Source organism: Stigmatopora nigra, chromosome 9 (genome assembly GCF_051989575.1).
Source record: "Stigmatopora nigra isolate UIUO_SnigA chromosome 9, RoL_Snig_1.1, whole genome shotgun sequence".
NCBI classification, from domain to species: Eukaryota; Metazoa; Chordata; class Actinopteri; order Syngnathiformes; family Syngnathidae; genus Stigmatopora; species Stigmatopora nigra.
This window is the reverse complement of record NC_135516.1, coordinates 6,115,857-6,141,466: the sequence shown is the minus strand read 5'-3', so window position 1 is coordinate 6,141,466 and position 25,610 is coordinate 6,115,857. Positions and strand designations below refer to the sequence as shown.

General features: G+C 38.4%; 1 protein-coding gene across 1 annotated transcript; it reads left to right on the top strand.

The window, feature by feature from the left end:
• The first annotated feature begins 614 nt into the window (after positions 1–614).
• On the top strand, positions 615–24,719 carry kif1ab (kinesin family member 1Ab). The gene is made up of 48 exons (XM_077724605.1): positions 615–895; positions 2,284–2,437; positions 3,379–3,452; positions 3,554–3,733; positions 3,809–3,877; positions 3,978–4,156; positions 4,841–4,952; positions 5,020–5,097; positions 5,185–5,250; positions 5,384–5,401; positions 5,962–6,040; positions 6,137–6,215; positions 6,371–6,513; positions 9,115–9,314; positions 9,878–9,957; positions 10,387–10,462; positions 10,531–10,610; positions 10,689–10,795; positions 10,870–10,953; positions 11,032–11,212; positions 11,501–11,573; positions 11,665–11,755; positions 11,960–12,108; positions 12,251–12,429; positions 12,520–12,657; positions 12,734–12,852; positions 12,928–13,013; positions 13,278–13,416; positions 13,483–13,666; positions 13,860–13,950; positions 14,251–14,369; positions 14,446–14,501; positions 15,274–15,382; positions 15,500–15,566; positions 15,825–15,909; positions 15,999–16,104; positions 16,404–16,427; positions 16,534–16,648; positions 17,467–17,600; positions 17,684–17,745; positions 17,807–17,952; positions 18,282–18,470; positions 18,545–18,616; positions 19,890–19,999; positions 20,922–21,041; positions 21,133–21,325; positions 21,402–21,520; positions 22,457–24,719. Exons 2-48 carry the CDS (start codon positions 2,332–2,334, stop codon positions 22,512–22,514), a joined length of 5,124 nt encoding a protein of 1,707 aa, XP_077580731.1. The 5' UTR covers positions 615–895; positions 2,284–2,331; the 3' UTR covers positions 22,515–24,719.
• The last annotated feature ends 891 nt before the right edge of the window (positions 24,720–25,610 follow it).

The following is a 25,610-nucleotide window of genomic DNA, read 5'->3' as shown; positions in this document are numbered from 1 at the left end:
TGGGCCGGGTCAGCACAAGTTATGATACATATAAAATACTGCATCTGTTAACAGTACATTTGGTTTGGTGGTGCCTGGTGTAAATGAACAACATTTTAGAAAAAAACTGTCATTGGTTAAGCGTTCTCTTTGTATTCCTACTTTATTTTAGCCATTGGCTTCTTGACTTCAAAATGTTGTATATTTTATTCAAGGTTACAAGCTTATAGGCATGGCAGATACATACAGATGTGGTCATCTTTAGATACATCATCATTACAGAAGAAAAAAAAGTCAGGATTCAGGCGTGGGGGGGATTCTTATGTATTGCTTTTTAAAGTAATTTTAAACATTGACCTCTTTGTATAAGCCAACATTTATGACAACTAGCTGCTATATCATCATTATTAATTCAACACAACCACACTTCCAAAACAGACATGTGAAAGCCAACAATGAAACGGAAATATTAAACAAAATTTAAAAAAAAGATGACACATATTTCCAACCATCCATCATAAATATCCAATATGTTTGTACAAGGTTGACTAGCTGCTGCATCATGACTGGTGCTGATGCTGATGCTGACGTCATAACCACGCAGCTCGCTCAAGTATTTTCCCCCCTGCTTTTAGTTTGACAGGCAAAGGATACATCCTGTTTATCGGCCCCCCAACTCCTCGATCTTCTACCAAACCCTCCCACCCTTCATCCATCTTCTTCTATTACTGCAACTTGGGCCAGGTAGGCTAACATCCGACCGCCATCCTTCCGCCAACACTTCGCCTTCCCTACCAGGCGCAAGTGCCACAGGGTAGGGAGGGAGGCTGAGCGGATCGCCAGCGAGGAGGAAGGCGGAGAGACCCAAACAGGACACGGTTGATCCTTCTCTCAATTCCCGTGCGACGACATCCAGGTAAAAGCTCATTTTTAACCTTATTTTCCACGACAAAACGGCGATGTCATTTAAAAACTCGTGTCACTTAGATGGTAAGGTGGTGATTGTTTTTTTCCTCTTCACGGAGGCCTGTCGTGCATGCGAAGACATCAATGTTTTGCTGCGTCAGAGCATCAAAAGGGCACAAAATGAGCCATCGATGCGTTTTTTTCCTCCCCCAAATGTGCATCGCAGACGCATCATTTGTAGATGCGTCATTTGAATCCTAAACGTCAGCCTAATGTCGCCATGCTGGCTAACACGGTATGCATAGTGGATGATTAGGTTTGGGTTTGTGTTTACACGGCCTGTTTTGAGGTGCGGCAGGCAAGATGGAGGAGGCACAGCATCCCTCCAGTCGCAGAGAGAATGCAAATGCCAACATTCTCCCAAAAGGCGGATTCTAGTCTTTTTAAAGCATTTACAAATCCAGGATTTTACATTAATGTCTTTCAATGAAGGGCAGGATGGCTCTTAATTTGTTTCATTTTTGTTCATTTTGAGCGAGCCGTCATCATATATAATATTAACCCTTTTCAGTGTTTTTAAAAAGAATATTATATAAAATGTTTATAGCAGTGGTCCTAAACCACTGGTCCGTGGACCAGTACTAGTCCGCGAGCTACCTGGTGCCGGTCTGTCAGAGTAATAAATATTAACAGTTTCAATCTCGCTTTCTACTTTAAATGAGAAAAGTTATTACAATAATAATAATAAATAATTGCTATTATGCTTGGGACTAGTTTTTTTGCCATTGTGGATTTCGTTCATACAGCTACCCTAACCCCACAAAATCTTGTCTTAAGTTAATAACGTTTATACACTCCCTTCCAGTCAGATTGGATTGGATGTCTCACATTGTCAATAGCAGCCAATAAATGCCATCATTTGGGCATGAGAGTGTTAATGTTATCAACTAAAAATAGCAAATTAAGGAAATTCTCTCAAGCAGTTGATGAAGTAGATATCGCCTGAAGCCTTAACTAGACGCTGAAGTTCTCTGTTCTATTTTTTTTTAACTTTTAACATATAACGCAAAATGATAATGTTGATGGCAAATTGGTGTTAATGCCAACTACCTGTGGGAATTTCATTCAACATTTCAGACTATATAACGAAAACAGTAATTGTTGTCAATAAGCTCTGTTAAGGAGGGAGTGGTTTTGACATGATGCTTCTGTTACATTTTATCTGTTATTAACTCAATCCCTGCCATTGATAGCAATAGGTGTGCAATCCATTTTTAAGTGGAAGGTGCTGACAGTGACCACTCCCATTTTAAATAGTTTGGACATCTATCAGCTACATTGCCCACTAATGAGATAACCGTAATGTAAAATAATTTTAACCCTGTCCTGTGTGTTTAGTCACACAGATTTTCAGTGCTGCCAACCACTCCTACAGCCATCAGTAAAATGGCCGTGGCGTCAGTGAAAGTGGCGGTGAGGGTCCGCCCCTTCAACTCTAGAGAGATGGCCAAGGACAGCAAATGTATCATTCAGATGACGGGAAACACCACAAGTGAGTAGGATTCATCATGATTGATTGTTAAAGGCCTGACATTATGAATAGTAAAACACAGTCCTACCTCTCAGACTAAATGTGAGTGGACATTTTATTTTATATTCTTTATAGGAAGACGTGAAAAAGTCACATGTCTGAATTTAAACAGGAAGTCTAGCATTCTGCATTGGAAGCAGTCCTTTCAAACACAATTGTACTGCCTAGAATACAGACAAAAGCTTTAGTCATGCCCGCATGGCTGACCGAGTGAGAGTGTCAGCTCTTTTCTCTCATCAGCCGAGAGACAGGGACTCACAAGGCCGCCTTGTTCTAGTTTGGCACCATGGTTGGCTGATACTGGAGGGGCCGAGGGGAGGCATTTCTCTCCTGTTGTGACCTCTTTTCAGCCGAGATGCAAAGATTCATCACTTTGGCTATTTACCCGGTTCGCTCACATCCAACACAATATATGACAAAAAAAATCTCTTTTTTTGTAATAACTTTTGCAGACATATTATTGTGAATAACAAACAACAACAAGTTTGTGTCTAGCACTTTATATAAAGGCAAGCTATATTACAAAATAACTTACTGCATTTTTCACTGGCCCAGCCAAACTATTTTTTTAAAAGTGCATTTTATAGTGCAGAAAATACAACAATTTAAAACAGTTCTAATATATCAGCCAAACAATAAAGTATTATGTAAAAACAATAGAAACACCATATATTGTATTTAAACACAATAGTTTACTTGTAGTTGCAATAATTTGACAAGCTTTTTCAGTCTCCTGTAACAATGATTTAAAGTAATTCTGACTAAACTAATTCTGATGTAAGTAATTTTGTGTGTTAAAGAGGAAAAAGTTGCTTATTCTTATGCTTTTTTTCTTGAGCTTTGTTTGACTTTTTCATGCCCATCACGTAAAAATAATGCCATGATGTTTTCCTCGATTGCAGCAATCCTGAACCCCAAAATGCCAAAAGAAAACAAGAGTTTCAACTTTGATTATTCCTACTGGTCTCACACCACGGTCAGTGTCTAACAAGTACAAAGACTGCCAATTTAGCCAACATATTTGCAATTTAAAACACTTTGCTTTGTTTGTGTGTGTGTGTGTGTGTGTGTGTCCAGCCCGAGGACATCAACTATGCATCCCAGATGCAAGTATACAAGGATATTGGCGAAGAAATGCTGCTCCACGCATTTGAAGGCTACAATGTGTGTATATTTGCATACGGACAGACAGGAGCGGGCAAAAGCTATACAATGATGGGACGCCAGGAGACTGACCAACAGGGCATCATTCCTCTGGTACAAATAATATTGTTTGAAAATTAAGTGTGGAAGCATGAGTTCAATTATTTTAATGCCTTTTTTTTTGCTTAGCTATGTGAGGACCTTTTTACCAAGATCAGTGATAGCAATAATGACAACAACATGTCTTACTCTGTGGAGGTAAGCAAAATTAGAATTTGTCCTTGTGCTTTTTACTGACCATGCTTAAATAAAACATTAAAATGATGTATTTATTTATTTATGGCTTGACTATGTCCAGGTGAGTTACATGGAAATCTACTGTGAGCGAGTAAGAGACTTGTTAAACCCAAAAAATAAAGGAAACTTGCGGGTTAGAGAGCATCCACTGATGGGACCCTACGTGGAAGACTTGTCCAAGCTGGCTGTCACCTCTTATAATGATATACAGGATTTAATGGACTCTGGAAACAAGGCCAGGTAAGTTTACCATGATAATTTGATCTATTTATTTTTTTGCCTTGTTATATTTATCTATTGAAACTCTTATTTTCTGATTACTGTATTTTTCAGACTATAAATTGCCCCAGAAATAAAAATACACAATTAACAGGGAGGCATATATATGTTGCATTTTTGTGGGGTGTACTTTTTTTTTTAATGACAGAGAAGAACAAACATGCATTAAATTAACAATAATACAATTGAGGAAAACAGGCTGAATTGCAATATGTTAACATAATTATAGCCTACAAAAACAAAATAACAGGCTGTCGTTACTCAGAGGAAAACATAAAACTTAACATTATTTGCAGTCCCTGCCAAACTATGAAAAAAAGGATGATTTATAGTCCGCAAAATATGCTAATTTGATAAAATAATCTTAATAACTACGAATGAAATTTCTGGAGAAATTGCAAGGGGATTTTTTTTTTTATGCCCAATGTGAATTTTTGGGCATTGTCATGATGGTTGAGCCAATGAGTTTAAATTAGTTACAGTTTAGGTTGGCAATTTTTGTTGATCCAAGATGTATTTGATTTAGAGACAATGGAGATTTAAAAAATATATGGGATTTAAATTCCTACAATGACCTTCATCCCTAAACAGTTTACACCAATTAACAGTACTATCTCAAAATGATCCAAATATTTTTTTTTACAGAACGGTGGCTGCTACAAACATGAATGAGACCAGCAGCCGTTCGCATGCCGTCTTTAACATCATCTTTACACAGAAGAAACACGACGCGGAGTCTGAAAACACATCTGAAAAGGTATCAAATTTAAAGCCACTTGTTTGCAAAGTGCTTTATTCTTAGAACACGCCTCCCATGGCCACAGGTTAGCAAGATCAGCCTAGTGGACCTGGCTGGTAGCGAGCGGGCCGACTCAACTGGTGCAAAAGGAACCAGACTGAAGGTGGAATACTTAAAATTTCGTTACTTTTAATCGCGACCCCAGAATTTCTTGAATTTCATTGACTTTGAAATATTTTTGCGGCTTTAGGAAGGAGCCAACATCAACAAATCTTTAACCACACTTGGCAAAGTTATCTCAGCTTTAGCTGAGCAGGTAGGTTTTCATTGCAAACTACACTACTGTCAATCAATTTGACAGAGTTTGAAGAAACTGGGATTTCTGTTCACAATTTCAAAATGACTGTATTTTTCACAATTGTTGTTGTCTCTCCTTTACATTCTGTCAGGATTCCGCCCCAAATAAGGTGAGCTCTACAGAACTTTACCAAATGTTTTCATGTTATGTACTTGTCTATGTTAAGTACCTTATTTTCACGACTATAAGGCGCACCGCATTATAAGGCGCACCCTCAATGAATGACATTTTTCCATATATAAGGCGCACTGTATTATGAGGCGCACTGTATTATGAGGCGCACTGTCTATTTTGGAGAAAATGTAAGACTTAAGTGCGCCTTATAGTCGTGAAAATAGGGTAATTGCTATTGACTTCCAGGTATGAAGCACTCACTACACAGTCACCTCTAGAGCCAGCCATTGTCGATTTTTTTTGTATAAAATCTTGCAGTGGGGGAGGAGCTATATGATGGAAGATGTTGTAAACTAAGATGGCATCTGCATATTTAACAGTATTGTTTCAGTTCAGGCGTTTGTGTTTTTTTAATATTCGACAGTGGTGGTTTTTGGTTTTCTGTTTTTTTCCATATATAAGGCGCACTGTCTATTTTGGAGAAAATTTAAGACTTTTAAGTGCGCCTTATAGTCGTGAAAATACGGTAAATGCAACATTCTTTAATGTGTGCAGAACAAGAAGAAGAAGAAAGTGGAGAGTTTTATCCCCTATAGAGATTCTGTCCTGACCTGGCTGCTGAGGGAGAACTTAGGTATGGGCTTTCAACTTTCAGACTTAAACTGTACATATTAAGAATTTTATTTTATTTTGGGGCGGCAAAAAACTGTGCATTTTTCCCCATTTTTAGGTGGAAACTCTCGTACAGCAATGGTGGCTGCTCTCAGCCCTGCTGATATAAACTATGATGAGACTCTCAGTACATTGAGGTGTGTGACCAATGATATTATTATTGAGAATGAAAACTGAATAAAAGATCATACTACTAAATAAAATAACTTATAATAGATCAGATCATATCAAATCTTATCACTCATTGTACTTCCTTTTTAACATTGCCCTCATGTTTCACATCTTTTTGCAGGTATGCTGATCGCGCCAAGCAGATCCGCTGCAACGCCGTCATTAACGAGGACCCAAACAATCGCCTGGTGCGCGAGCTGAAAGAGGAGGTGGCCCGCCTCAAAGATCTTCTCTACGCTCAGGGATTGGGCGACATCATTGAGAGTGAGTTTTGAGACCACCGCGTCATTATGAAAAAAATAAAAATAACAAAAAATATAGAATATTCACAGAGATGGGGGACAAGACACATTATTTTACTTGTTAATTTTAGGACTATGGACATGCTCGGTCGGTTGAAACTATGAAAAAAACTTTATGTACATATATAATGTAGTGTAAGACAGCATAGCACATTACAAAACACATAACACATAATGTAACATAACCCAACATAACAACACAACACAATATAACATAACACGATATAACATAACATAAAATAACAGTAAAGATCAAATCATTAAATTGGACAGAGTAGTAATTAATACAGAAACTGATTTTGAAAAAAGGCAATGGTATTTTCAATGTATGTAAGTAACACAAGTACACATAATCAGTATTAACTGTTCAATAGGTGAGTACATTGTCGAGACATGCTGAAACCAAACTCGAGCTGCTTGACTTTATTTTTCTTTAATCATAGTGATTTTGGGACCTGCTAGAGCCTTATCTAAATTTGCACTTAATGTGACTAACACCTATCTCCGGTATTTCATTCTCACTTGTGTAGTAACATGATGAAAGTAAGTAACACTAGGAGGTTCAAGCGTTTTCCTCCTCTTTTTCTCTCGTCAGCGTATCGATGCGGCGACCCCGTCATCAGCAGTTTACAACGTGTGTATAACACGAGCACGCTTGAGCTTTGCAAATGAAAGAATATGATTCTCCACACTTGAGAGCAAAATAACGAGACCCCAGACACGATGATAAAAACTCAGGGAATTATAGAAATTGATCCTTTTCAAAATGGTTTTGCAAAATGTCATCATTCAAGGGTTTTTATTTTAATTCAATACATCTGCAAAATATCATAATATCCAATGCCTAGTCTGGATTTATCGTTTTTTTCAAACCCCCTACAAGCTCACCTTTGCAAATAATATAGATTTTTACTGATACTTTCAGAGAATTCAGTTTAAAACAATAAACAAGCAATTGAAGAACATTTTACATTTAAAAGTCAATTTGTTTATGATCCAAATTCAAAGCAATGCCAACCGAATTTCTAGATTTAAAAGTTACATTAGACAAATTCATGTTTTTCCTATATTATTTTTTTTCAGGATGTCAGTACTTAGTTTTGCCTCAACCACCTTCTCCTATAACTTCATTATATGACTTATTAGCTTTGTTCCCCGATAGTTTCCACAACTATTTATTTGATTTACTATTTATTTTGCCATTGACACGATTGTCTAATCTCAAAAGCTCAAAATAATACACATTATAGTTGATTTATTTAGTCTAGCCTTACTCAGATGGCGTTGGACATTCCCATTGAGTTCGTTATTTTGCGTGTCCTATGCGTGTGGAGAGCGATGCTTTGGAGCGGGCGCTGTCAACGACTGAATAGCACGTTCTGTAGAACTTTAAGTTTATTCGAAGGAATTCGCGGGCTGTGGAGACTTGCTTCATTCTTGCTTTCTTTCCATAAACACGGCAAGTGCAGATGGGTGACAAATTATTGGAAACAAATGACTGTAGGAAAAGAATAAGGCTTGTTAATGCTGACGAGCAGAACAATTTTTTTTTAAATTGTAGAGCATTACATTTAAAAAAAGTATTGTTAGATTTCTCTTCTAATTTTAAGTTGTTTTTATTAAATATTATAATTAGTGTAGTCATCATGTTGGAGACTAACTTTTTTTTAACAATTTATGTTTTTGAAGATTTTATTTGTTTTATTTGAAATGTTTTAGAAATGGTACACAAGATGTATAAACTAATTCAAATTAAGAAAATTGGAAAACATCTTGATCCTTTTATTTTAAACTGAAAACAGATGTTGGCAAATTATTTATTTTGATGAAATTTTAGACTTGACAAAATTTGTGTTCAAGAGGATATGTCTGCTCTGGTAGAAAGACGACTAAAAATATTCGAGAATATTTACTGTTCTTAGGCTGAAAAGACCCGTTTAATACGATGTCAATCAATGTTTGCAAATGATTATTCATTGATGCAACCCTACCTTTTATTAATTGGACAATTTTCTTCTCAAAAATGTGGTCTTCTTTAAAAAAAGGCATTTTGAGGCATATTGAATATTTTGACATTAGAATGCCTTGAAACAGATTGGCTGATATAAACTTTTGCATGCTCATTGCCTCAAAATTAAATATCTAAGTTTGAATTGCTTTTTTTGTCGTAATGCATTTTGTTTTGATTTTTTGGAGTTTGGATAATTATCAATATAAATGTCAAACAAGTCATAAAAGTGCCTAAAACATTTGAAGGCTATGTTTTCCTTTAATCTGTCATTCGTTTGTCTTAAAGTAGTTTAGTGAAAGTTAAGGGATTACAAAATTCAGTTGATTCCTATTCTCATTTTGCTCTTGCTTTGGTACAATCCACAATTCTATTTATTTGAGCATTCTCTTCTTTTTTTTTCTACTCCTCCCTGTTTCCCCCTCGTTTGCTTCCTCTTATTCGTGATTTTGCGTGTCCCGCCCCCCCCCCCCGGTGTTTCTCCTCAATGATTGTCCTTTCCCCCACCTTCCTTCCTTCCTTCCTTCCGTCCGTTCGTCCATCTCTTTCTGACAGACCTGTGCGATTACAAGAACTTTGTGAATGATCGCCAGGCTGTCAATCAAAGGGGTGATCTTTCCACAGTGACGAATGCCATGACGGGCATGAGCCCCTCCCCTTCACTGTCGGCCATGTCCAGTCGCGCCGCCTCCATCAGCAACCTCCACGATCGCATTTTCAGCCCGGCTAGCGAGGAGGCCATCGAGAGGCTGAAGGTAGGATGCGTGGAAGCGGAAAAGGGAAACCATAGAAAAAAATCACGGGCTGGCGTATATGTGGCTCTCGAACCGCATACGGCTCCGGCCCGAAATATTTGCTTCTTGTCATGTTTTGTAAATACTGTGGCTCTTTGCCTTGTTTCATGTTTCTCTTACTTTTATTCCCTCTTAAAACACACTCAAATTAATCACGGCCCATTAAAAAAATATATATATGTATTTTAACAATAATTCTTATTATGATATGTAAATACTCTTGCTTTTTGCCTCGTTTCATGGTTTTCTTATTTGTATTCTCTCTTAAAACACACAAATTCATAAAGGCCCTTTAAAAACAAATAAGAAATTATATTTTAAAAATAATTTGGCAGAATGGATTGGATGTCAATCGCTGACAATGAGTAATTGGCATTCCATTTTATTTTATTTTCATACAGAAAATTAATTTGATTTACATTGTATACCATTTTTTAGGTTTTTTAGTCCCAAAAATACTGTAAGGGTTTATTATACTCTACATGAGGTGATTGTGTGAGCATTTTTATTTATTTTTCCAACAGGAAACCGAGAAAATCATTGCAGAACTCAATGAAACTTGGGAAGAAAAACTCCGACGTACTGAAGCCATTCGTATGGAAAGGTTGGTTCAATTCATCTGAGAATGCATTCAAACTTCACCACTAACCTGACACTCAATTCAAGGATATCACCCAAAGTTAAATTACACTACAGCTCTAAGAATTTCATATTTTAACATCTCATATAAACCTATTACTAATTATCTACCATTGACTATGATGGATTCACTCACAATCCATTTGACCAGCTGAACAATGACACTCCATTACCTATTTTACTACTATTTTAAACACTGTATAATTTATTTCCATATTATTTTATTTGCCCTTTTCTCTTTTTTGTTAATATTTAGATATTTTACTACTTTGCACCTTGACTATTTGCACTTACTATTTGCAATTACATTGTACAATTATGAAATAACAGATAAAGGCCTTTATTCATTTGTTAACTGCAAATAATTTAACTCACAACAAGACTTCCTTTGCAGAGAGGCCCTACTTGCTGAGATGGGTGTTGCCATGCGGGAAGATGGTGGCACTGTTGGTGTTTTCTCCCCGAAAAAGGTCAAAATTCTAAACTTCTGTCCAAATGTGAATGGATTCTTGAACATGAGTTTTTTTCTTGTTTTTAGACGCCGCATCTGGTCAACCTGAACGAGGATCCGCTGATGTCCGAGTGTCTACTTTACTACATTAAAGACGGCATCACAAAGTATGTTCTATTTGTATTTTATGTGTTTGAAAATGACATTTGCTTGTCACTTTAATGGAAGTATCTGCCCTCAATTAGGGTTGGTCGCGATGATGCCAAAGCACGTCAGGACATTGTGCTCAGTGGACATTTTATCCGAGATGAGCACTGTACATTCAGTAGCACCACAAGCCCTTTGGGAGAAGGTGTTTACTTTTACACAATTCGAAGGAATTGGAAACAGATATTTATTTTCATGTCAATGTTTTTCATCCAACAGGTTGTGTGGTTCTGGAACCCTGCGATGATGCCGAGACGTATGTTAACGGGAAGCGAGTGACTTCGCCGACCGTTCTGCGCTCAGGTATCACCCAAGGGGAAGGTTCAATGCTAAAATATCCCATATAAAACAGGATAATTTGATATACTCTCTACAATGTAGGAAACCGCATCATCATGGGCAAGAGTCACGTTTTCCGCTTCACCGACCCCGAGCAGGCTCGGCTGGAGCGCGAGAGGACGCCGTGCGCCGAGACTCCCGTGGAGCCCGTCGACTGGGCGTTTGCTCAAAGGGAACTGCTGGAGAAGCAAGGCATCGACATGAAGCAGGAGATGGAGCAGAGGTGCCGTGACAATTCCGATTGATCGGTTGCATACTTTTGATATGGTGTATAGACAGCAAAGATAAGACATTACATAGGCATCATGCAATGCATTACATAGGCATGGTGCTCCTCCTCCGACACTACATTTTCTTCAAATGGGAACTAAAACAAAACCATCCTATAAAATATTTATTTTATTTATAATGTACAGGATTTGAATCAATAATTGTCCAATTTGTACAACAATAAAAATCTTGGTGCTTTGCAGAGGCTTCAAGCTAATAAATCACATTAAATCCATTTCAGGCTTCAAGAGCTTGAGGATCAATATCGTAAAGAAAGAGAAGAAGCCAGTATCTTGCTTGAGCAACAAAGGCTGGTAAGTACATGTAATTTGTATTGGTAACATGTCGTTAGAATATAACATGCCCTCTTGTCTGTTATTGTGGATAATTGTTTTCTTACTCTAGGATTATGAGAGTAAACTGGAGGCTCTCCAGAAGCAGGTAGACTCTCGCTACCTGGAGTCACCTGAGGAAGAAGAAGAACCGGAGGAAGAAGGTGAAGTTTGCTGAAAAACAACATTCATTTCATGTCCAATCTGCTTCAATTGGCAATGGTCATAATTAATTAATTTAATAGCCATTGACAGTGGCAATTGGTTACTGCCTATTCTCCCATTTCAATTGGTTTTGGATGCAGTCAAAGGCAGTTAGTGAGTAATGGTGACGTAATGCGTAATATTTGATTCCTTTTGCCCTCTAGTGCCGTGGACCCAGCATGAGACGGAGCTGGCTCTGTGGGCTTTCCGGAAGTGGCGTTTTTACCAGTTCACCTCACTTCGGGATCTGCTTTGGGGCAACGCTATCTTCCTCAAGGAGGCCAACGCTATAAGTGTGGAGCTTAAGAAGAAAGTAGGGGAAACAGCTAATCATTTAAACTTTGATTAAAATCATTTTTTAGAAACATCTAACTAAATTCAACTCTATTATCTCTATATGGGCACATATTCTGCCGATGACTCAGTCTTCACTTTTTCGACTGGTATGCCATTAGGTGCAGTTCCAGTTCGTACTTCTGACAGACACGCTCTACTCTCCCCTGCCTGCCGACTTGCTACCTCCCAGCGAGACCAAGGAGAGGGAGAAGAGACCGTTCCCTCGGACTATCGTTGCCGTGGAAGTGCAGGACCAAAAGAATGGAGCTACTCATTATTGGACGCTGGAAAAGCTCCGGTATGTAAATATTGTCAGTTGTCCATGTTTAGTGAGAGTTTGCCATTGTTGGAGGTATTTAAACCATCTTGAATTTATTCTCCCGCACAGGCAGCGACTGGACCTGATGAGAGAAATGTATGATCGGGCCGCTGAGCTCCCGAGCAGCGCCGTAGAGGACTGCGACCAGGCTCTTACTGGCGGGGACCCCTTCTATGATCGATTTCCATGGTTCCGTCTAGTTGGCAGGCGAGTAGCAATTCTCTGACAAGGCTCACTCTCTGCACATGTACTGATTAAATCAAATTTACGTCCTTCTACACAGGGCGTTTGTGTACTTGAGCAACCTGCTTTATCCAGTTCCATTAGTCCATCGTGTGGCCATTGTGAGCGAGAAGGGTGAAGTGAAGGGTTTTCTCAGAGTGGCGGTGCAGGCCATTTCTGGTCAGTGGTTTGTAGAGAATTTGTATTTGGTACATAACAAAGTGACTGTTTACAAGTCTTTTGTCATCTTTGCAGCGGATGAAGAAGCTCCAGATTACGGTTCTGGCGTAAGACAGTCAGGCACGGCCAAGATCTCCTTCGAAGATAAACAGTTTGAGAAGGTGAACTCATCTAGTGCTTTATATGAAATATAGAAGATAGATTAGTGCCCAATTCAGAGTATAAAAAGTGTATTGGTTTTATCATTTTGAAAGTTATTAAGGTTAAAGTTAGTATTTTAAGAAATTAAACATGCACATCTTGGATCTTACTTGTTTTACAGGAAGAAAATTGCAATTGACACTGCTTACAAAAACCCAACCAAATCGCAATGTATTGTGTTCATGCTCTTATTTCTCAATATTTTTGTTTTCCCATTCTTCCAGTTCCAGACCGAGTCTTGTCCATCAGGCAGTCTTTCACACTCCAACACATCACAGGAGGAGCTTCGCATTGTAGAAGGAGAAGGTCAAAATGTGGAAATAGGAATCTCTGCTGATGAAGTCAACAATAACACATGTGAAGGTGAGAGGCAGCACCATCACTCTGTCGACCGGAAGGCCAATGTGTCTTTACCGTTGTTCCTCCTAGCTTCCCCGGAGAATCCACCCAGTCCCGTGAAGAGCTCGGGTTATGGTCTGGATCTCCCTTTGGAGCTCTCGCCGGAGAAGGCTCTGTCCCACCTGAAGATAGGCAGCAACTTCACTTTTAGAGTCACCGTCTTGCAGGCCTCCAGCATCTCAGCAGAGTACGCCGACATCTTCTGCCAGTTCAAGTGAGTGAACAGCAATGTTAAATCCTATCTATTTGTGCGAAATAATTTTCAATAAGGTGAGGACACCCTAAGTAAGCCACTACTGCTCCCCGAAAAAAGGCTGGATGGTGTTATCTTGATGTAAACTACTACTGGAAAACTACTATAGATTGTGGGAGAATAAATAAATAAACCTCTCATATTTGATCATCAGCTTTATTCACCGCCACGATGAAGCGTTCTCCACTGAGCCTCTGAAGAACACCGGCAGGGGGCCGCCACTTGGCTTCTACCACGTGCAAAACGTAAGAACAGCATTTGATCAAGAAACTTATTGATATTATCTATATATATATATATATATATATATATATATATATATATATATATATATATATATATATATATATATATATATATATATATATATATATATATATATATATATATATATATATATATATATATATATATATATATATATATATATATATATATATATATATATATATATATATATATATATATATATATATATATATATATATATATATATATTTATTTATATATTTATATAGAACATAATTATTTTCTTTCTTGCTTAGATCTCAGTGGAGGTGACAAAATCATTCGTGGAGTACATTAAGACCCAACCAATTGTTTTCGAGGTGTTTGGACACTATCAGAAACAGCCTTTTCCACCCCTCTGCAAGGATTTAATCAGGTCAGGATTCAAGAAATGCACAGAAGCATGGAACGTTTCCACATGGTGTTTATTTTTGTTTTGTTTTGCATTCTAGTCCACTGAGACCTTCAAGACGGCAGTTCCCCAGAGTAATGCCTTTGTCCAAACCAGGTGAGTAGCACAGTCTTTTTTTAAGTGATCAAGTTAGAAATATAGCAAACTTATCTTGAGTCCGCCACCTTTACATTTTAGCTACTTAAGTCACACTTTCCAATGCTACCATGATGCCAAATCATTTGAATTGAAATGCTTTTAACTCTGCTTAACCATCCAAATGCATATTGTGTCATCATTTTCTGTTGTATAATTGTTTTGGCCATGTCCAAACCATAGTCTCCCCCCATCTGTTGCAATAGCCTTCACCCTAAGTGATCTAGAAATTCGATGTACATTTGGGTTGTGTAAAATGTTAATAATTCATCCCTTCAGTAGACAGCGGTTACGCTTACAACATACATAAGGTAACTATATCATGATAGTAGAGGTTTTTGACCTGAACCAGCAGATAGTCAACCCGATTTTCTACTAATGCGTAAAAAGTACTATGATTATCAGCAAGCTGAAACAGGAGAAAACTTGTCTTTGCATCATAAATTACTCAAGAGCTTTGTATTATCATATCTGCTGACTAATCAGTCACGCGTATATCCATTCATATCTTTTAATTAATGATTCCCAACAACTACGTGTGTACTGTAAAAGATCATTGGAAAATAATTCCGTTTTACATCATTGGGCTTGATATTTATGTATTCAGTTTTTAATTTTATGCTATTATTATTCCTATTTTCAGTCTTTAGTGGATCCTTTTGCCTACTTGTTTCCCCTTCTGTATTTTTGCTAAAATGTAATGAGCTAATCTTCTTGGTTTGTTTTATTTTAGTGCCAGCCACCAAGCTTAGCACTCTCACCCGCTCCGCAGCCGGACCTTGTCATTCTAAATATGACCTCATGGTCTTCTTTGAGATTTGTGAGCTGGAAGCCAGCGGAGAGTGAGTTTGATCTCAATACTACTTATTTACGATGCCCAGTGGATCAGCTTAATGTTTTGGTACTCCATACTATACTCAACATTTGTCAGGTTTAACTTTTCGTCTTTCTGTCTCTAGTTATATCCCAGCTGTTGTTGACCATCGAGGTGGAATGCCCTGCCACGGCACTTACCTCTTGCATCAGGTCGGAACACATTCTATTATACATTTTCTAAAATAGATTTGAAAAGTTCAAGAAAAAAAACACAAGACAGGATGCATATTTGTGCATGTGATTGATTAATTTAAGCCTTCCCAGATTTAGGACTTTGAATAAATTTAACTCAGTTTGATTTTGAATGGGTTGGATGTCTATTGCCATCATTGGCAAACAATGAGTGAAAAAATATTGAGGGCAGGGTAATGATAAAGTAAACGTTTTTTTTTCTCCCCCCCTTTACAGGGTATTCAGAGAAGGATCACAGTAACCATCGCTCATGAAAATGGAAACGACATTGAATGGAAGGAGGTTAAAGAGCTGGTCATTGGTGAGTTTACTCAGAAATGTCATGTCAAGGATTTTACAATTATTTTTTTTCCTTTCTTCAATCATATTTTGGTATTCGTTCAAAACTAGGTCGCATTCGGAACACTCCGGAGGCTGATGAAACCATCATAGACCCCAACATCCTCTCCTTGAACATCCTTTCATCTGGATATTTCTGGCCTAAACACGATGACAAGTATGTAAATGTAACATATCCAAATATGTGTAATAAGGGCGCAGTTCCATGTGTTACAGTACGCAAATAAATATACTTATTCATTGCCTGTCTTCAAACTACAATTGCAGATATTGCCAGTCATTTCATACCTCTTGACTCATTTTCTCACTTAAGCTAGAAAATCAATGAGTAGATGCTCTTTTTATTCATTTAATCTTCTAATTAGCCACTTCTATGTTTTTTTAAATTTTGTTTTGCATGAATCAAATTTTCCCCTTTAACATTTCATTTCCTATTTCTTTCTTCTCTAATGGCAGCGTCTCCTTGGGAGTTGATCATAGGTATATCTTTATCAGTCTGACTCATCGCTTACCATTTTTTTTTCCAAGTGACTGACTCATTTAGTCTTTCTCAAACATTTACTGACTGTTCTTTTTCTGATGTTAGGACCTTCTACCGGTTTGAGGCAGCGTGGGACAGCTCCATGCATAACTCTCTTCTCCTGAACAGAGTTACGCCCTATGGAGAAAAGATTTACATAACCCTCTCGGCCTATCTAGAGGTAATATTGGTCACCTGCCATTCTCATTCCCTCCTCAAAATGGACAAGTATGTAGTAGGCAGGCACCTACACAATGCAAAAAAGTGTCAGAAAATCTTTACCGTATTCTCCGGATTATAGGTCGCAGGTTTATATGTTTTAGTTTGGCAAGGGGTACGATTTATACTCCAGTATGACTTATGTGTAAAATGATTCACATATTATTATATTATTTGACATGTTTTGATTACAGTGAACTCCACAAGGGCACTCTAGACCTATGTTGGTCATTTCAACATTGGTGGTGGTTGGACTTTAGGGTTATCCCCACAGAGGTCACCATGGCAAACCTGTAGAAGCGCCTTTAACTTACTGAAACAGGCTTACTAAAAATTGTAATTACTTTTTGGCTAAAATATCTATTCAGCTTCTTGTCACCTCTATATTTCACTTATTTTTTTATCACTTTAAATGCATTTAAAGATGACATGTTTGTTCTTTGTTTTAGACTTTATCAAATACAATTCCCCCTAACAATGTGACTTATATTCAGGTGTGACATATAGTCCAAAAATTATTGAAAGAAAATGTTGTCTTCCTTTCCAAAGTGCTTTGGCCCCACTCACTAAAAACAATCTCTTCAGTCTACTGAAAAAAAGGATACAAAAACATTTCTAGCACCTTTTGACCAGCATATACTAGTATTGTGGACCATTACATTATATTAAATTCCAAGTGTTTTTAAGAAGCATTCTATTTTCTTTAGCTGTTTTAAAACGTATCTTGTTGAAAATATTTAAATGGATGTATTTGAATGGCATTGTGCATCTTTTAATCAGATGGAGAACTGCACTCAGCCTACCGTCATCACCAAAGATTTCTGCATGGTTTTTTACTCCCGTGACACCAAGCTCCGAGCCTCTCGTTCCATTCGAAATCTCTTCAGTACCGGCTGCTTCAAGCCTTCCGAGAGGTTGACAATTCTTACAATTTCCTTACGTGCACATTTTTAATAAAATTTGTTTTTATATAATCTATATCACCGCTCTCACTCAGTAACCGTGTCACCGGAGTTTACGAGGTGACTCTCTGCTACGTTGCTGACAATGGGAGTCCAGGTAAGAGCTTGCGTTTACCAGTTCGCAAATTTGCATTTACGAATACATTCATGGTTTTCAGGTATGCAGAGACGTCGTAGGCGAGTGCTGGACACCTCTGTGGCGTACGTACGTGGAGAGGAAAATCTGGCTGGGTGGAGGCCTCGTAGTGACAGCCTCATTTTGGACCACCAATGGGAGCTTGAAAAACTCAGCTTACTTCAGGAGGTGAATAAATACACTTTGAAAGATTACTCTATGGTGGAGAGGTAGCACCCATTATCTATTAGACTGACCTATGAACAGTCCACTCCAATAGTTCATTTTTCTTGAGATAAAAAGGAGTGCCCCCTTCTTCTCTTATTCGTGTTTGTAATCAAGATAAGAGAGAGTATTGCTTTAAAATAAAAGCAGTAAAATGGAGATTTGAATAACCAATTCAGTCACACACTGTTATACACTCCAGCCTTAAGAATATAAAGAATAAAAGAGAATCAAGAGCCAATCACTGCAGGACACCACACATTCATAATATACATCTAACTTGTGTTGTTTAGGTGGAGAAGACCCGTCATTACCTGTTACTGAGGGAGAAGTTGGAAGCCACCTTACTGGCTGGCCAAGATGCTCTCTATAAAGGAAATGACATCAGCGACTTTGCCAAAAGTCCAGTTCTGAGCCATAGTCCCGCGAGCAGCCCGGGATTGGATAGCCCCAACCAGAGGCAGAGGGAGCTGGCTGCCAAGGTGCAGCCTCTCAATTTATTTCTTCTGTCTTCTTTTGGGATAAGTAACCATCCTTTTTTCCCCCCCTCTCCCAGTGTCTGCGTCTGCTGATGCACACCTTCAACAGGGACTACAGCCAGGTGAGCAGCAGTGCCAGTGAGAGCAAGGTGAGCCCCTGCCCAAACCCTTTAATCCGGCCCGTAATTCCTTGGAACCCTTTCTTGACTAAGCCCAGCTCTCCATTAGATCCGCTTATTCATCAAAAAATCTTATCTTACTTTTCCTTTTATCATCTTTTAATGGTTTTTCTTTACGATTTCACATTTTCACTGAGCATCATTTAGTATTCCATTGTTTTATTTTGTTCTTATTCATTACAGGTCGCAAAGTTAGAGTTGCTAGATTTTTTTCTTAACTAAATTTGAATTTGCCCTGTTATGAAGTATATAATTCACATAACAGTAATCAAGACAGTAGCCCGTCAACAGCTGATTGTGACAGGTGTCTTTACATACTGTGTTCCTACAGTTTTGTCATAGGACCCCGCCTACCCAGCTCGAATGAGAAAGAACATAATATAACACCTCACACATAAACAGATTTTTAAAATAAAATTGATGATGAAGTGTCACAAATAATCACAAATTCCTTTTACTATTTATTTTGGAACAACAAATGATTTTCATCATAATCGACTAACGTCTCATAAACATATGGCACAAAAAAGTTATACAATAACACAATTCTTGTGGTTAAGGGGACCCTATAACTACTCTCTTTGGACCCCCATAGTGACTTGCTACTACCCTAGGCCGAGCCATTGCATTGTTGCTACTGTCTGGTTGACTGGCCTGACACTAATGAATAGTTATTAGCATAGATTAATAACCATAAACCACTTTGAAATGCAGTGGCCTAATTGGATGCTACGACGACACCAAGCAGGTGAAACATAAAACATGTCTTCACCAGAAATAGTACTGCAACCTATGACAATTGCTTATAATACAATTTGAACAAAAAAAACATTTGGCATCCCCATAATATATTTTTTAATGCAACTGTCCAATTGGGAATGTTGTATGCTTCATCACCTTGCCTGTGATAATATTTTACTTGCCCGAGGCAATCGAGAAGCAGTTAACTTTGAGCCCTGTAATGGTTTAGCATATGTGAGTGATAATAATTGCTTGCATCTTCAACCTGTCCTTCAAAGTCCCTAACCCTTTTGCAGATTCATAGGAAGGTGTTAAGCTTACTACTACCCTTCCATAATACTCCTGCATGGACATTTTAACAGCACCCAAGGGGCTCTTAGACAATACGATGATATAAAATGGACCAATTCATGAATGCTGGCGTGTGTGCTTTGTGTATGTTTGTTTGTGATGCATTGCCACACGTGCGTTTCTCTCCATGTTTGTCTGTGTTTCTCCAAAGCTCTCCGAGATCTCGGCGTCATTGATGAGGGAGGCGTCCGTTTCCACGCTCAGTACGCTCACCCCATCCTCCACTTGCCCTTCGTTGATTGAAGGACACTTTGACATCAGGTGTGGAACTTACCAAGTCTGTATAACAGTGTATTTTTCAAATGTAGCATTTGTTTTAATTCGGTTTAGAAAGGATTTCATGTCATTTTCACGGGATTGGAATCGGATGTAAAAGATCTAGATTTTAATTTTTGTACAACATGCAATTGACGGTGATAGGAATCCAATCCAATTAAACTGGTAGGATCAACAGCTATTATTATCAATGGCAATGAAACATGATCACTTAATGGCAGCCTATCCGATTGAAATGGAAATTTTTGTAGGTCTCTTATCGAGACTTGTTTTTGGCAGATGCTTAAAATCAGCTGACTTATATCTGTGCCGCAAAATATTGTGCTGAGCTGAGGAGTTTCATTTAAACCAGGGGTAGGGAACCTATGGCTCGGGAGCCACATGTGGCTCTTTTGATGGGTGCTAATGGCTCTCCGCTAAACTGTAAGTTAAAATCTGGACACTACGTCTAGAGTTGCTTTAATCTTCCAGTTTTTAATTAAACCTTTCTGCATGCATGTATGCATGCATCCCATTGATTAGCATCAGGGTAACAATTTTGTCAACATAATTCTGGGACTTTTTCTACTTTAAAGGCAGTGAAATGACTAAAAATGCACGTGTTTTCATGTATTTTTACTTCACTAGTAAATTCCGACTATAGCTCTCATTGAATAACAATTGAAAATATGAATAGTTTATGGCTCTCTCGGTCAAAAAGTTTCCCGACCCCTAATTTAAACAATATCTTTACTTGCTTCCACCTGGTGGCGTCTGTTGGCAATCACAACCCTTATCGTGTTTTTAGTTAGAGATTCCGATAATTTCCCTTAAAGCTAACCCACTCAAACCTGTAAAAGAAAATTGATATGAGGATGGATAAATGTGAACCTTCTTTGTGATTTGTAACATGTCATTTTTCTTGTAGACACACTGAACCCAGTTCGGGAGCATCCAGCCCTGATTTGGATCCATTCAGCCCTGTGGACAGGAAGAAATCTCTCAAAGGCTGTAGCTTTGTTCCGGACATCCAAGAGATACGAGTCAGGTCGGCACAATTGCGCTCAAGCCATCTTAACAGGCACATAGTAAGCAAGTTATAAAGGCCGCATGACTTGTTACGTTATGTTCGTGTACAGCCCAATCGTGTCCAAGAAGGGTTACCTCCACTTTCTGGAACCCCACGCAAGTGGGTGGGTGAAACGCTACGTGGTGGTCCGCCGGCCCTACGTTTATCTTTATCGCAGCGAGATGGACAGCGTGGAACGAGCCATCATCAACCTATCGTCAGCCAAGGTGGAATACAGCGAAGACAAGCAGACTTTGCTAAGGGTACGAAAGCGTCTACTTGATTCCTGGTGGAATGAGAGTGTCAGGACTGACTTGAGGTTTTTGTTTCGGTCCGTAGACTCCAAACACGTTTGCTGTGTGCACCGAGCATCGCGGGATACTGCTTCAAGCCAACAATGACAAAGAGATGCACGACTGGCTTTATGCCTTTAATCCTCTGTTGGCAGGGACCATCAGGTGAGTGTTGGAATTCTCTAGCCACCCTTGAGCGTTAGTGTTTGTCTTTTTGTTTCATTGTGCCCAGCGACTGGGTGGCAACCAATTCAGGGTGTCCCCCGCCTGGTGCTCGTAGTTGGCTGGGGTAGGCTCCGGCACCCCCTGCCACTCTTGTGTGCATTAGCGCTACGGAAGATGAATTAATTCTTTATGGATCATCTGTGCAGGACACAAATGTCTGGGAAAGACTCAAGTGGGTGTAGCAAATGGCTTACTGACTTACATCTGAAATCTAAATCTCTGACTTCTTATTTAATTAAATATCATTTAATTAGTGAAGGTAGTATCATGGGCCTATTTTAAAAATTATATTTCAGGAAGGATGGCTCAGCGGATGAGTGGTTAGCATGCTCTCCCCGGGCCTGCGTGGGTTTTCTCCGGGTACTCCGGTTTCCTCCCACATTCCAAAGACATGCATGTTAGGCTGATTGGACACTCTAAATTCCCCTCAGGTGTGAGTTTGAATCGTTGTTTGTCTCTTTGTGCCCTGCGATTGGCTGGCCACCAATTCAGGGTGTCCCCCTCCTCTGGCCCGAAGTAAGCTGGGATAGGCTCCAGCACCCTTTGCAACCCTAGTGGGGATAAAGTGGTTCTGAAAATGAGAAGAGATGAGTATTTCAGGAAATGCCACTGAATACCATATGTTTGCTTCTATTCACTGTTATGAAAAACAATCACAGAACTTCACATTGAGCAGAATAATGAGTCTCAGGGGGGGGTTAAAATTTATATTTGTTCCAGCCAGGTAATCTAAGTATAGGCGGAACGGTGCTTGAGTTTTTAGGATGTCTGCCACAAAGCTCTGAGATCCTTGGCAAATTTGTGCAAACCAATGAAGAAAAATGAGTTGTTTTATGGTTTTAAATAGTAAAACACACTTTGATATTATTCCTGCAGGTCTAAACTGTCCAGAAGAAAGTCACTGCAGTCAGCACCGGTGGCCCAGAGGATGTGAGCCACATCACAGTCATCTTTAAAAACACAACACAATCTAAACCACCTATTCTCTCACTTGTACATCCTCCAAACTCTGAAATAACCTTTCAAAAATATGTAATACTCGTATCTAACATGCCATCACTGTTACAAACCATGCATGTTGACAATACACTGTAGAGTCATAGATGGTACACTTAGTTAGCCCTTCAGTGGTAGTAGCGTCCAGACTAATCCACATCCAAGTACAGTATGTTTGTTCTTACCAGCAGAACATAATCGGCATGCTAGTAAGACAGTTATGATAAATCCTTCACTCATTCGTCAATAGCAGCGAATCAGTGTTGAGTTGCCTCTCAAAAAAATGCCCAAGAAACTATCAATTTGCGAGGCAGGTTCAGACAAAATCGTCGATTGATTGTCCCTCCCCAGAAAAAAAAGTGAAAAAAACACCTCGGCCTTTAAAAGAAAAAACATTCTCCCATATGCGTATTATTGCAGAGCAATGTTATTTATTGTGGCTATATGTTTTTTTTGGTTGTGATGGAACTAGTGGCCACTTTTGTTGCACGGCACTTTATCGCCTTTGTTACGTTTTTGCTTTGCCAAAGCTTTGTTTTAATGTTTATGTACAGTTTGCACTTGAGTTACCAAATTTTACAATATCAACATTCAAAGTAGTTGAGCCAAATGTTAACTTTCCCTCACTTTTCTTATCAAAATCAGCAAAATTACGATTATGGAACTACTAAAAGATATGTAAGAGGTGTGTGTAAAATTATTATCATCCCCAATTTGTTACATTTGTGTTTTGTGAATGTATAAACATGAGTAGGATAAACTGACAAACATATCCGTTTTTATGGCAGGGTATTGATAAAGTAAATAATCATACACTACATCACAATCTTTCAGGTTAGTTGTTTTAGCGAAAATCATGAATTTGCTGATTTTGGTCGCAAAAGGGAGAACATTTTCAAATTTGGTCCAATCATTGGAATGTTAAAATTAGATAGTGTATGCCACTTTATAATCTACAAACCAAGAATCTAAACACAAAAACATGAGTTTGTAAGTCTTGTCTTGTACATTTTCCTCATACTAAGTGACAGATAAGGGTCATTCTTTGTAAATTGGATCTATTTTGTCTTTAGTGCACAGCTTCTCTTTTTACTTATCATCGCTGTGGTAGCAGTATCCTGTCGTAATTGGAACAAATTGCATCCAAATTGGTACTTATTTTATGAATTGTATGAATATGTGAATTCATATTTTCCCCCGTTTAAGTAATGGCAAACTGATGCACTTATATGACAAAATGTTGCAATTTCTATGAGAAAAAAAAAGACAAATACCCCTTAGCGCAGTAGCACTCAATACTATAGTTTTATATTGTGTTGTTCAGTCCAGAATTAATTCTCATTCCGGCAAAATTCCGATCTTAAAGAGGAAAAAAACAGCATCTTGTCGCTCCCACTTTCTCAACCTCCTCATCTTTAACGTAAGCTATTATCAAGTATAGTATTCATTTTTTTATGTATGACATATACGAGTGACTATCGTCGTATGTTGTGCTTGCCTGTGACGTCTATAGTCTTTCTTTTGTAAACTAAAATTCCCTTTTAATGTAGCTGCTCTTATCCTCTATTAACAGCATTTGGGAAGACGGTTTAGAGTTGAGGTTAAGTAAGGCGTATAAATAAGATGGTGTTTTAAAGATTTCTTCCAGAGTTGCTTTGAACCTTTTTACTTGGTTAGTTATAAAACACAACATGAGACTGACCAAAAGGGTATAAAAATGGACGTTTCCCCTCAACGTGATCTGGACTTACGCTAAATATAAATTCACTTGGACCTGTCTAGTTCAGCACTATAAACTTTTTAGTAAATAATAATTATTATATTATTTTACAGACAATTAATTCAGTTGACATTATCGGGGTTACCCTTGTTCAGTGCTGCACTGAGATGATCCGAAAGTATGGAATGACGTTTGAATGAGCTAAGGGAAGGTGAAAGACATGGTCTTCCAGCCATTTGATCTTTAATATGGCATGCTACAGGCCAGCCAACCTGTTTAGTCATGCATACCTAAGAAAAGTGACTGAAAATATGGTACCTATTTTTTCAGACTATAAGTCGCACTTGAGTATAAGTCGCACCTGAGTATAAGCCACACTAGCACCTCGGCCTCACAGTGGGGTCTGGGTTCAAATCCAGGCCAGTCCATATATTCTCCCGTATATTCTCCCCAGGCCTGCGTGGGTTTTCTCTGGGTACTCTGGTTTCCTCCCACATTTCAAAGATATGCATGGTAGGCTGATTGGACAATCTAAATTGCCCCTAGATATGAGTGTGAGCGTGAATAGTTGTTTGTCTCTTTGTGCCCTGCAATTGGCTGGCCACCAATTCAGGGTGTCCCCCGCCTCTGGCCCGGAGACAGCTGGGATAGGCTCCAGCACCCCCAAAACTTTAGTGAGGATAAATCAGTTCAGAAAATGAGATGAAATGAGACAACATATATTAGGCAGTCAGTCTAGCCAACCGATGAAAAAAAAGTGCGACTTATAGTCCAGAAAATACGTTATGTCATTTCTGGTTTGTTTCGGGTCATCTTAGGACAGGCTCCTCTTTATTTTAGGGGGAAATGTTAATACTACATCAAAGATTAATACAAAGCGTATTTAAATTTAAATGCTATGAACTGTGTATTTAAGTGGGATCATGCACATTTCAAGTGCCTTTGGCTGGATTTACATTGCAAGTCACACAAAGTGGCCAATTCCGAATAGTTTCCTACAGTATTTCTCATTTATTAAATTTCAAAGGACAGCCAAACTCAAGTAGGAAAAGTAAAAAGTATTACATAAAGAATGAACCACTTAAAATGTATGTTTAAATTAATTGCATTTCTCAGTAAATAAATTAATTCATTGGCTGCCCTTGATGGTTTTGGATGTCCAATCCATTTGGATTTGAGGGGGCAAATGGACATTCATTCTTAAAATGTCTCCAAAAGAAAAGCATTCAAAGCCAATTTGAATAATTTGGACATCTATTGTTATCAATTAGTTAAGATAAGACGTACATAATACTGAAAATTCCAAATTCAATA